At 39.5% G+C, this 13,420-nt stretch overlaps 1 protein-coding gene across 1 annotated transcript in view; it reads right to left on the reverse strand.

Moving 5' to 3' along the window:
* Nucleotides 1-1,008: 1,008 nt before the first annotated feature.
* Nucleotides 1,009-13,420, reverse strand: part of LOC116863076 (catenin alpha-1-like) — a 55,976-nt gene continuing 43,564 nt past the window's right edge. The window contains exons 4-5 of the mRNA XM_032850572.1: nt 1,860-2,026; nt 1,009-1,140 (exon numbers count right to left, since the gene is read on the reverse strand). Coding sequence (XP_032706463.1) covers nt 1,009-1,140; nt 1,860-2,026 — 299 coding nt within the window. The remainder of the gene's footprint in view (nt 1,141-1,859; nt 2,027-13,420) is intronic.

Consider the following 13,420-nt stretch of genomic DNA (forward strand, 5'->3'; position numbering starts at 1 on the left):
CACGTGTGTCTCTCTTACAGCACACACCACACTGAAAGCACTCTAAGTCCCCAAATTCCAAAGGGCTAGCAAAGCCTGGAAAAATTAGAACAATGATCCACATGCCACACAACACAAATTCATAACACAATGGAAACTACTAAGGATGATGAATAAGAAATACTTAAAAAGTGGCCAAATAGGGCGCCTGGGTGGCTCAGTGGGTTAAGCTGCTGCCTTCGGCTCGGGTCATGATCTCAGGGTCCTGGGATCGAGTCCCGCATCAGGCTCTCTGCTCAGCGGGGAGCCTGCTTCCCTCTCTCTCTCTCTGCCTGCCTCTCCATCTACTTGTGATCTCTGTCAAATAAATAAATAAAATCTTAAAAAAAAAAAAAAGTGGCCAAATATGGGGAGAGAATGGGGTTAGTTTCTCATAATCAAGTAATTCCGCTAATTTTCAACGGGTTTAAGGTTTTTTAAAAATCTGAAATGAGGGGCGCCTGGGTGGCTCAGTGGGTTAAAGCCTCTGCCTTCGGCTCAGGTCATGATCCCAGGGTCCTGGGATCAAGCCCCGCATGGCATCAAGACCTACATGGCATTAGGCTCTCTGCTCAGCAGGGAGCCTGCTTCCTCCTCTCTCTCTGCCTGCCTCTCTGCCTACTTGTGATCTCTGTCAAATAAATAAATAAAAATCTTTAAAAAAAAAAATCTGAAATTAACTCTACTACCAAATCAAGTTAATCCTTGAAGGCACATAACAAAGACCTTATCACCGCTCCCGACACAACTGCAAACTGCCAAGCTATTTAAAGTAAGATTTTCATGAGAATTAAAATGGAAGCATAACATGAAAGCAACTTAATTACAGGTTTATTAACAATACAATACTGAAAGGATACTTACTTCATAAGTTAAATGTTTTAATAGAACTATACTGGCAGAGAGAGGTACCAGTACCTTCAGAAAACGTAAGTAAAATCGATTTTTCCCACTAGATCATAATATAAACAACTTTAATATACCCCCAAATCATGACTGTACCTGTTGTCTTTTGGCTGCCATAATGTTTAGTTTATCCACTTCAGGTTTTAGGGCTTTATACTGTATTCCTAAATCTTGTTCAGTGCCAGCATTCCTCAGTTTCAAAATACCTTCTTCCACCTATATAAAACATAACTCTAAATAAGAATAATTCTAAACAAAACAAATCTGTATGTAAAAAAGATCTATACTGGGCACCTGGGTGGCTCAGTCGTTAAGCGTCTGCCTTCGACTTAGGTCATGATCTCAGGGTCCTGGGATCAAGGCTCACATTGGGCTCCCTCCTTGGTGGAAGCCTGCTTCTCCCTCTCCCTCTCCCCTTGCTTGTGTTCCCTCTCTGTCTCTCTCTCTGTCGAATAAATAAATAAAATCTTAAAAAAAAAGATCTATACTATTTTATTCCTTTTAACTGCTACTTGGATAGCACTCTAAATTTTCTCTTCAGTTTACATGGCCCTCAAATATATGAGCAACTACTACATGGGAGGATTATACTGACTGTTATCTAAAATGATAGAATTTAACACATCTTGGTTTCTCAACTCTGGAATACCAGTAAAAGGAAATGCTTAATCACTACTACAGAGGGAAGGAGTCAAAACAGTACCTTTGCTACAAGTTCTTCACTAAAATCAAGACTACAGGCTCATAGCACAGCCAGTCTGAGGTACACTTTGAGAAGAGCTGAAAATGGAAACTAAAAGAAAACATTCCTGCTCCACTTAGGTAAAACAAGTTCAAAACCCAAAACAAACTCTAAGGAATACTGAATTAACTATGGGCAGCAGCAGCCTCACTGTGATGGAAAGAACAAATTATAGACACAGGCCTGTACTTACAACTTTCAGCTGAACAAGTAATTTGTAGACATCTGCCATGTCAGCCAAAATAAGCAGCCGGGTAACAGCAGAGAGCAAAGCTCGAGCTGCCCGAACCATGTTGCCACGCTTCACAGAAGAGCAGGGATCATCTGCAAACTCTCCTGCAGCAGTCTTCATCAAATCACCTGTTTTACAGCATGAAAAAACAAACCCATCAGGAATGAACCAAATAACTGGTCTACATTTAAAAAAATAATAATAATAACTCACACCTTGTATAGTTCATGCACAGAATTTAAGGGCTCTCATTTTTATTGTTTTGTTTGCTTTTGTTTGTTTTACAGCAATCACTTAAAAAAGCACCCTCATGTACTGCTAGTGAAAACACAGTATCTGGAAAGTGATTTTGGTGCTATACATAAAGAGCCTGAAAAACACTCCTTTCCAGGGGAGCACCTGGTGGCAGAGACTCAACCCACTGAGCCACCCCAGGTGCCCTATATCCATAATTTTAAAAACTATACTAACAACATATACAATACAGGGGCGCCTGGGTGGCTCAGTGGGTTAAGCCTCTGCCTTCAGCTCAGGTCATGATCTCAGGGTGCTGTGATCGGCCTGCATCAGACTCTACTCAGCGGGGAGCCTGCTTCCCCCTCTCTCTTTGCCTGCCTCTCTGCTTGTGACCCCTCTCTCTGTCGAATAAATAAATTTAAAAATATCTTTAAAAAATAATAAATAAAATAAATAAATAAATAAAAATGTTATTGTAGGACACTTAAATGAGCTCATTCTTTCATCTATTTACTCAACAAATATTTGTGCACCCACTATATATCAAAGTCTGAACTATGTGTCAATGATAGAGCACACAGAAAACAGCCCATCTTCTCATGGAAGTCTAAGGAGGGGGGAAGGCAGACAAGCAAACAATTAAAGGCTGATTAAGACAAAGCGCCTGGACTCAAAGGGCTCACAAATCAGGGAGTATTACAATGCAATCAGAATTATAATAGCCTTGTGGACAAGGTGCTATGGGATAGGAAAAACTATTTACTCATGAAGAATTTGTCTCAAAAGCCTTGTAGAAAAAAAATATGTACCTTAAATATTAATATTAAATAAGAGACATTGGCCTTAAACAATAAAAAGAATTTCACCTATGTATTGAGAGCTTAGTACAGACAAAAACCAATCCACTGCTGGGGATACATAGAACAAGACTATCTGTTTTCAAGCAGTTTATAATCCAGAAAAGAAGAATGTGATCACACAGAAATTATGTGGCATTTTAACACAAGAGCTGTACGAAAGACACAAAAGTACACAGAGTTTCAAAGCAGAAAGCACTAACAAACAGTCTGAAGAAGAAAGGAAATGCCAGCAACAGTTTTATGGGAAATATGGTACTCTGAAAGTGACTCTACTCTCAAACGACAGGAAGAATTTTTGGCATTAGAATTAAGGGAGTTGGGGCACCTGGGTGGCTCAGTGGGTTAAGCCTCTGCCTTCGGCTCAGGTCGAGATCTCAGGGTCCTGGGATGGAGCCCAGTATCAGCCTCTTTGCTCAGCAGGGGGCCAGCTTCCCCCTCTCTCTAGAGCTGCCTTCCTCTCTGCCTACTTGTGATCTCTCTGTGTGTCAAATAAATAAATAATCTTAAAAAAAAAAAATTAAGGGAGTTAGCATCTCAAGTAAAAGGAACAGCATCTCAAGTAAAAGGAACAGCAACATAATAGCATCCAAAATTTATTAAATGTCCACTCTATGGCACTCTACGTATTTTATTTAATCCTATGAGTCACCTAGGAAGTAGGTAGTACTGGCCCTTCCTTACAAATGAGACAACTAAAGTTTAGAAAGTTAACCAACTTAATCAGTTACCTGACAGTAAATGGGAGAGCCAGGTTTTGTAATGCCAATGTTATGCTGTTAGAACCACTTATCAAGTTGAGATACACAGTAAGAAGGCATATTTGGAGGCAGAGTCCTCCAGTCTAAGTAGGCAGTGATGGACCTGTATAGAAAGAACAGAAGATGGGGATGGAAAAGCCATGGACAGAGTACAAAGAATTCCTGACTCAAAGAAGGAAGTGAAAGTCATACATACACAGGATTGACCCAACAAAAGCACATAAGATAAATATGACCACGAGCTTGAGTGGCTCAGTCAATTAAATGTCTGCCTTCAGCTCAGGTCATGATCCCAGGGTCCTGGGATGGAGTCCCAAATTGGGCTCCCTGCTCAGTGGGGAGTATGCTTCTACCTCTACCCCTCCCCCCTGCTCATGATCTCTCTCTCTCTACCGCTCTCCGATAAATAAAATCTTTAAAAAATAAAATAAGATAAAATAAAATAAACCTGACCACACAGATGAGTCAGAAAGCCACAGTGAGAGCTCAGGAAAGAACAGTAATAGATTATAAAAACAGGGGTCAAATGATATAACCACCTTTGATTATAAAGAGTGAGGAAAAAGAGGGGCGCCTGGGTGGCTCAGTGGGTTAAAGCCTCTGCCTTCGGCTCAGGTCATGATCTTGGGGTCCTGGGATCGAGCCCCATCGGGCTCTCTGCTCAGCGGGGAGCCTGCTTCCTCCTCTCTGTCTGCCTCTCTGCCTGTGATCACTCTCTCTGTCAAATAAATAAATAAAATCTTAAAAAAAAAAAGTGAGGAAAAAGAAAGCATCAAAGGTGACTTAAAGGTTTCAAGCTAGGATTGTAGTAAGATGGAGGAAAGGGCAAGAGCAACCGTATGAATATTAAAAAAAAAAAAAAAAAAAAAGGCCCCGCCACTGTGGAATTAGGAGTAGGGGACAAAGACTATTGGACAAAAGAAACAAAGAGAATGGGATGACAAGGATGACAAGACCCCCCCCCCAAAAAAATAAATCAAATGCATACATACAGATCAACGGAACAGAATCTAGAATCCAAAAATACAGTCACTTAATTTTCAACAAGCTGCCAAGACCATTCAATGGGGGAAAAACTGTGTTTCAAACAAACAGTACTGGAACAATGGATACTCAAATGCGAAAGAATGAACTTGGACTCTACCTCACACCATATACTTTCAGAACAGATCGAAACCTAAATTTAAGAGGTACAATTATTAACACTCAGAAGAAAACATTAACATAAGTCTATATGGCCTATGATTAGACAATCATTTCTAACCCATGACACCAAAAGGACAAATAACAGAAGAAAGATAAAATGGCATCATCAAAATTTGAAATTTTTGTGCTTTGAAGGACACAATCAAGAAAGTGAAAAGACCAAAAGAACAGGAGAAAACTTCTGAAAACCACTATGTAATAAGGATCTGGTAGACACAATATAAAAAGAACTCTAATGACTAAATAAAAAGAAAATCTAATTTAAAATAGGCAAAGAAAGGCATTACACAGACATTCTGTGCTCAGTCTCATTAGCCATAAAGGCAAAGGCATAACAAAACATTATCTACTAGGACAGCTAAAATTAAAAAGACAGATAATAATAAATGCTGGTGAGGAACATGGAGAAAGTTGGTGGGAATGTAAAATGATACAGTGACTTTGGAAAACAGTCTAGCAGTCCCTCAAAAGGTTAAATATAGACTTACAGTATGATCTAATAATTCCACTTGAAGGTATATTCCTTTAACAATTGAAAAATGTCTACACAAAAACTTACACTAAATGTTCACACAACAGCACTCCTCATAATAGCTGAAATGTGAGAACCACCAAAATATCCATACATCCACTAATGAATGGATAAGAAACTGTGATATGGGGCGCCTAGGTGCCTCAGTCAGTTAAAGCAGCTGCCTTCATCTCAGTTCACGATCCCAGGGTCACTGGGATAGAGCCCCACATCAGGATCCCTGCTCAGTGGGGAATCTGCTTCTCCTTCTCCCTCTGCCTGCCATTCACTCTCTCAACAAATAAAAAATCTTAAAAAAAAAAAAAAAGAAAGAAAGAAAGAAAGAAAGAAAGAAAGAAACAAACAAACAAACAAACTGTGGTATATCTGTGCAATGAGACAGTTAAGCATAAAAAGGAACAAAGTACTAATACACGCTACATGAATGAATCTTCTAAGCATATGCTACATGAAAGAAGTCAGTCCCAAAAGGCCACATATTCTATATTCCATTTATGTGTAATGTCCACAATAAGTAAATCCAGAGACAGAAGCCAGGCTAGTGGTTGCCAGCAGGTGGGGCAGGAAGAGAGAGAGAGGACTAACTGCTAATAGGTTTGGGGTTTCTTTCTGGAGTAATGAAAATGTTCTGGAACTACATAGCAGTGATGGCTGCACAACCTTATAAACATACTAAAAACCACTGAACTGTACACTTTAAAAGAGTAAGTATTATGGAAAGTGAATTATGGCTCAATAAATAAAGAGATAAAGAGTATCAAATGCAGGGACCTGAAAGAGCACAGGCCTCGGAGTTGGAGATAAGCCTAAGTTTTGGTTTTCCCACCTATCAGCTATGTGACTGGACTCCACTGACTGTTTTCTCTTCTCCAAAGTATAGACAATACTTTGCTCTGAGGGACAAATCAGGTAAGATATCTAAAATGTATCATTCATTACCTTGCACTAGGAAACAATACAGGGTTGGCAGAAATTATTATTATTATTAATTAAAACTAGGTAAGACAGAGAAATGGGCTTCATTATGTCTCGTGAGCATCCATCCGTTCAACAACCAGCTTTAAGAGCATTAATTAATGCCTTCTTGTAACAAGTGTTTACTGAACACCTTCTAGGAGCTGGGCACCATTCTAACCACTTAGGAGAGAAATTAACTAACCAGGGGTGTCTGGGTGGCTCAGTCAGTCAAGCGTCCAACTCTTGATTTTGGCTCAGGTCGTGATCACAGGGTTGTGGGGTTGAGCCCTCATTGAGCCCCACATAGAGCTCTTCACTCAGCGCGAGTCTGCTTGTCCCTCTCCCTCTGCTCCTACCCCCTATGTGTGCATGCTATCTTTCTCTCCAAAATAAAATAAAATCTCTTTAAAAATAATAGATTAATTAACTAACCAGACAAAAATCCCTGCCTCCAGAGAGCTTATATTATAACAGGAGGGAAAGATGATAAACATAATCATGTCAGTTATATAGCTGGTAAACCAGAAGTACTTGTGAGAGGGCACCACAGTGACAGAAAGGACAAGGAGAGTGGGGATATAACATATCATTTAAAATAGGGGGATCAAGGCAAGCCTCACTGAAAAGGCACCAATTGAGGAGTGTCTTAAAAAATGAAGAACAGGACAATCTGACTATCTTACAAAATCACTCCAAGCAGAGGGAACACCAACTCAAAGGACCTGGGACAGATGCACACTAAAATGATCCTGGAAAGCCAGGGACGCCACTGCAGCTGGCAAGGAAGAATGAGGAAGAGCAACTCTGTGGGAGATGAAAAAGGCAGAACAAGACTGCTCTTTCAAGAATCTGGTCTGCAACCAGTAGGAGAAGTCAAGGGCCTATTAAAGAAATTTTTTTTCCAGGTATATGTATGTATGTATGTATGTATGTATGTATGTGTGTGTGTGTGTGTGTATGGGCAGCAGTATAATGGGAAAGAATAGGATCATAAAACTAGATGTCACACAGATAGAAACTGTAGCTTCACCACTAAACAGGTCTCACTTTCCAACAACTATAAAACAGAGATAATATAGGTAATCCTCACTTTGCATAGTAGTAGAGATCCACAAAAATGATCATGCAAGCTGTAACACTGCAAAGTAATCTTACTATACGGGAAAATTATCCTATAATCATAAGACAAAAATGTTAAAAGCTCCTTTACTACTAATTATAAATACCCAGGTAAATGAAAACAAATAGTACAATTAATACTTATTTAATACATTTTAATTCAAAACATTAACAACGAGAATTAGTGTTTTTTCTTTGTAAGAGAACTACTCAAAAGTAGTGTTTTTTTTTTTTTTTAAAGACTTTGAGAGAGGGAGAAGCAGACTCAACACTGAGCAGGGAGTCCAACACAGGGCCCAACTCCAGGACCCTGAGATCATGACTTGAGCCAAAGGCAGAAGCCTAACCGAATGGGCCAGGTACCCCCCCCACAAAGTCATTTTTGAACAACACTTGCCTTCTTCAGCATTTAACTTGGGATACAAATAATGCATCTCTTCTACTATTAGGCAAATTGTCCTACTGCTTTCTAAATCTGGATCACCTTCCAACATTTTACTATTTGCACTTTCAATGTCAAGAAATATCTTCAAGGGCGCCTGGGTGGCTCAGTGGGTTAAGCCTCTACCTTCGGCTCAGGTCATGATGTCAGGGTCCTGGGATCAAGTCCCGCATCGGGCTTTCTGCTCGTAAGGGAGCCTGCTTCCTCCTCTCTCTCTGCCTACTTGTGATCTCTCTCTGTCAAATAAATAAACAAAATCTTAAAAAAAAAAAAAGAAAAAAGAAAAAAAGAAATATCTTCAAGAGTTCCTTTAGTGTAAAGGTTTTGAAGACAGCACTTCCTCTTGGACATCATCATTCTTTTTGTCACAACCACTTTCCTCCTCTGTGTACTAGTAACTGCTTTCACTAAGTTCCTCTGACTGCACATTTAGAGTCTCTTTCTTTTTATAAAAAAGATTTTTTATTTTGGGAAGGGAGAGCAGGGGGAGGGGCAGGAGGAGAGGTAGAGAAAATCTTTTTTCTTGAAGTCTCTCTTTTTTTTAAGATTTGTATTTATTTATTTTAGAGAGAGCCAGCAAGAGAGAGAAAGAACACGAGCAGGAGGAGGAGCAGAGGGAGAGGGAGAAGCAAGCATGCAGGGCTGTATCCCAGAACCTTGAGATCGTGACCTGAACCAAAGGCAGCTGCTTAACTTAGATTTTTCTATTTATTTATATGAAAGAGAGAAGGTGCATGTGACTGTGCAAGTGGGGGGCAGTGGGGGAGAAGGGAAAGAATCTCAAGTGGACTCTGTGCTGAGCCCCACGTGGGGCTCAATCTCAGGACCCAGAGATCAGAGCTTGAGCTAAAACCAAGAGTCTCCTGCTTAAGGGACTGTACTACTTAGGTGCCTGCCTCTAGAGTCTCTTTAAACAGCAGTGATGTCAACACATGCAGTCAACAATTTCTTCTTTAACTTAATTTAACATTCTTTTGTTCATTTTTTTAATTTTTTATTAACATATAATATATTATTAGTCCCAGGGGTACAGGTCTGTGAATCACCAGGCTTACACACTTCACAGCACTCACCATAGCACATACCTTCCTCACTGTCCATAACCCAACCACCCTTCCCCAACCCCCCTCTCCCCCCCACCCCCCACCCCCAACCCTGAATTGGTTTTGTGAGATGAAGAGTCTCTTATGGTTTGTCTCCTACCCAATCCCATCTTGTTTCATTTTTTCCTTCCCTAGCCCCCAAGCCCCCCACTTTGCCACTCAACTTCCTCCTATCAGGGAGATCATATGATAATTATATTTCTCTGACTTATTTCACTCAGCATAATACCCCCTAGTTCTGTCCACGTTGTCACAAATGGCATGATTTAATTTCTTTTGATGGCTTCATAGTCTTAATTTACATTCTATTCAAATTTAAATTCCAAGTTTATAATTTCCTTTTTTTTTTTTTTTTTAATCTATTTACCTGACAGAGAGACAGGGAGAGCAGGAACACAAGCAGGCAGAGTGAGAGAGAGAGAAGCAGGCCTCCCGCTGAGCAGGGAACCCAATGTGGGGCTCCATCCCAGGACTCTAGGATCATGACCTGAGCCAAAGGCAGACGCTTAATGACTGAGCCACCCAGGCACCCGTATCACTTTGTTTTTTTGCTGCAGTTTCATCTTTGTTAGCAAATTTGTTCTTTCAAAGATCTCTGTTTGTAAAAGGGTTCATGTTGGGTTTATCACTGGGAGATAAGGAGGCAACACAACCAAAGACAGAATGAACTACACAGCTGCACAGTCACCAATTACCAAGAGACCTTGAAAAAAGGGACATGACTGCTCAATGAGCATAATGCACATTATTATTTATGTAGTAGCTTGTTCCCTTAAGAGCTAGCAACCAAGTCCATTTTTCATGCATTCACTCACAGTTTAGTTACCATGGTAACTAAATTTGGAACCACGTTGGTGGAGGATTGGTTTTTTGGGTTTTTTTAAAGATTTTATTTTAGAGAAAGAGAGTACTAGCAGGGTAAGGGCATATGGAGAGGTAGAGAGAATTCTAAGTAGACTCCATGCTAAGTGCAGAGCCCCACGTGGGGCTCAATCTCACCACCCCCTCACAGATCATTACCTGGCCAGTATCAAGCGCAGGATGCTCAACTGAATGAGCCAACAAAGCATCTCAGAGGACTGGTATTATTTAACTAAATTGTGTAAGTGAAATCTGTACATACTGGAACCATGCAAAAGTGAGGATTGCCTGTATCTACTTACGGTTGCTGTAGAGATAAAGACAAATGTTCAGTAAAGTGCTTCTAACAGTGCCTGCACTCCCATACTATTATCACTATTGGAATTACAGATAGATGAAGGGGGAGAGGAAGACTAATAGACATGGAAGACATGGAAATGAATTATGAAGATTCTGGATCACAGAACACACAGAGCCATGAAAGGGGAAAAGAAGGTTCTTGGACCCTCAGATAAGTGAAAAAACAGAGGTAGCAAGAGGCTGGCTTCCAGGCAGTATGAAGCTCAGCACTGTTGGATAATCTCATTTGTTCAGAAGCAGTGAGTGAGGCTATCCTAAAAATTGAGCGGAGTGGAAAAGGAAGTGAGGGTTGGGGGAGAGTGGAATAAACTCAAAATCAGCTGTTAGTGGAAATGAAAAAGAGTTAACCTGGTGTAAATAAAACTGTAGGCAGAAGAAAAGGCCTAGATTAGGCCAACAAGTGAACTTAAATTCTTAAAATTATAGTCTTTCTAAAATGAATCAAAATTCTTTAATAATTAGCTTATAATCAAATGGATAAATGTTGTAGATAATTTTAAATTTAATTTTAATCACTTAACCTCACTGTATTAATCCCCTAAATTTTCACCAACTCTAATCCCTCTTTTACCAAAACCTCTCCTTCTAAATTCTCACTCCCACACAGGTTCCTCTTCAAAAAGCCTCATGCCTTCTACAGCTAACATATCATTCCAAACTAAATTCAGGCCAAATGACAACAAATAAGTGGAAGGAAGAAAGCAAATTAAGTACACATACATCTATGCTAATCTGTTTTAGCTTAAAGCCATAATGACAAATCTTTAATTTCACAGCTAACAGTATTAGTAATTAAAAAAAAAAGTCAGAAATATACTGTATGGTGGTCTAAAACCTTTGTATTTTCTCTACTCATAAAACTATGAACAAATATATTAGTAAGTCATTAGCTAAAAACAAGGTCCTCTGTCTTCTGTTGAATGATTCGCTCTAAAAGGAATATGAGACTAAGAATGATTTGAGATACTAAGTTTTAAAAAATAAATAAAAAGAATCAAGAATTCTTTAAAGGGGACACCTGGGTGGCTCAGTCGTTAGGTGTCTGCCTTCACCTCAGGTCATGATCCCAGGGTCCTGGGATCAAGCCCTACATCAGGCTCTGCTCTGCAGGAAGCCTGCTTCTCCCTCTCCCACTTTCCCTGCTTGTGTTCCCTCTCTCGCTATGTCTCTGTCAAATAAATAAAATCTTTTTAAAAAAACTGTTTAATGTCTCTGGAGTGTTGGGCAAGTCACTCTCTCCCCATATTTACAATCAGATCACAAAACAGACTGAAAAACTGTTTCAGGCGCCCATCAAAAGAAGATATTTTTGAGGCTTTCTTTCCAAAATAAAGGAATTAAGTCACACTGCAAATGGGTACTGGGTTTCTATTTAGGGTCATGACAATGATCTGATATTGTGTGTCCAAAACTCTGAATGTACTAAGAAAATGGAATCATGTGATATATGAATTACAAGTCAATACAACCACAATGTGAGCAAAAAGAAAAAAAAATCTTTAATGTCAATTAGTTTACAGAGCATACTTTTTTAATAAAGATTTTATTTATTTATTTATTTATTTATTTATTTATTTGCGAGAAAGAGAATGAGAGAGAGAGACCATGAGAGGAGAAAGGTCAGAGGGAGGAGGAGACTCCCTGCTGAGGAGGGACCCTGATGCAGGACTCAATTCCGGGATTTGGGTTTCGAACAGGGCAAAAATCAAGGGCTTTCTGAAGTATCAAATATCTTCAGTAAACTCCCTTGAATGTAATCCAACTTTGTATAAAGTTATAGGGAAAGAATATCCTTGTAAACAGTGTGGGGTAACAGGGTATTCGAGAAAGACAAAAAATAGAAAGAAGGACTGGTTTTTCTTTTCTGGAGCCTAGGAAATGAGATACTCTGCTTTGCTGCTCTCCTTTAAAATACAGAAGATTACAAAGTGATGTTAATGAATACACCCAATTCTCCCAGAATACCATGTGGATTAGATAAAACAAGGTGCTGGAACTGGGCCTGAATCCCAACTTTGCTACTCAGCACCTGTGTGAATTTAGGTTGCTTCAGGTCTACCTGTTTAGTCTTCTGTAAAATGAGAATACCGTTATCTCAGCGCACGGGGGTGTTTTGAAAATTCAGGTAATGAATGCAGAGCTTAACAAATACTTCTGTGTCCTTTCTCTTTCCCATCTACTTTCTCCAATTATTAAACCTATCCAGAACATGATCACTGCTCACACATCAACTGTCTGTTACGTTTTTAGAAATAAAGTCAGGCTAGCAAGTTTCCTACAGGATGAAAGAAAATTAACCTTTGATTTGTACGGAATGCTCCCTCACTTCAATCTCCGTAGTGTAGAGAGTAGAAAAAACTTGTCCTTTCGTGGTAATGGCTACAAAAGGTGATTTTGTTCCCCTTATTGGGCCTTAGTTTTTCCATATGTTAAAAAAAAAAAAAAAAAGGGAATTAAGCCAATCTGAGGTTCCTTCTAGTTTTTAGGAACTGATTATCTCCCTCATCTATCCCATTTACAACTTCACATCCCATAAAGCTCATGCCTTACAGCAAGAACAGCTCCCAACCACAGTGCTATAGCAAAGTGTCTCAGGTCCACAGAAATTCAGGTATAAAAATATCCCAAAGGCCTTCAAAAGTCCAAGAGACCCAACAGATAATAGTGTTATTTCCCTAAAATAACACTAAGGGTAAGTCTAATATGCTCCTCAGCCAGAACCTTTTCTACCTTGAAGTCCAGAAAAAGACAAGAACTTTGCCAGCCGAGCAGAGGAGCATGGCTTACCTCCTATAAATTACATAAACTGCTGACTTCAGGTCCCTTTATTAATGGAAATTTTTTTTTATATTTCCACTGTAAATTGCTGATATATTAATAATCTGTACTGCACAAGGAAAAATGGAAATCACAAGGAAAAATGGAAATCACAGGGGCTCCTGGTTGGCTCAGTCAGAAGACCATGTGATTGTAGATCTCTGGGTCATGAGTTTGAGCCCCATGTTGGATATAGAGATTACTTTAAAAATAAACAAATAAACTTTAAGAAAGTAATTAAAAAACCTATCCGAAGGCCACTGAGTGCCA

This window comes from Lontra canadensis, unplaced genomic scaffold (assembly GCF_010015895.1).
Source record: "Lontra canadensis isolate GAN:19392208 unplaced genomic scaffold, GSC_riverotter_1.0 scaffold506, whole genome shotgun sequence".
Lineage (NCBI taxonomy): Eukaryota > Metazoa > Chordata > Mammalia > Carnivora > Mustelidae > Lontra > Lontra canadensis.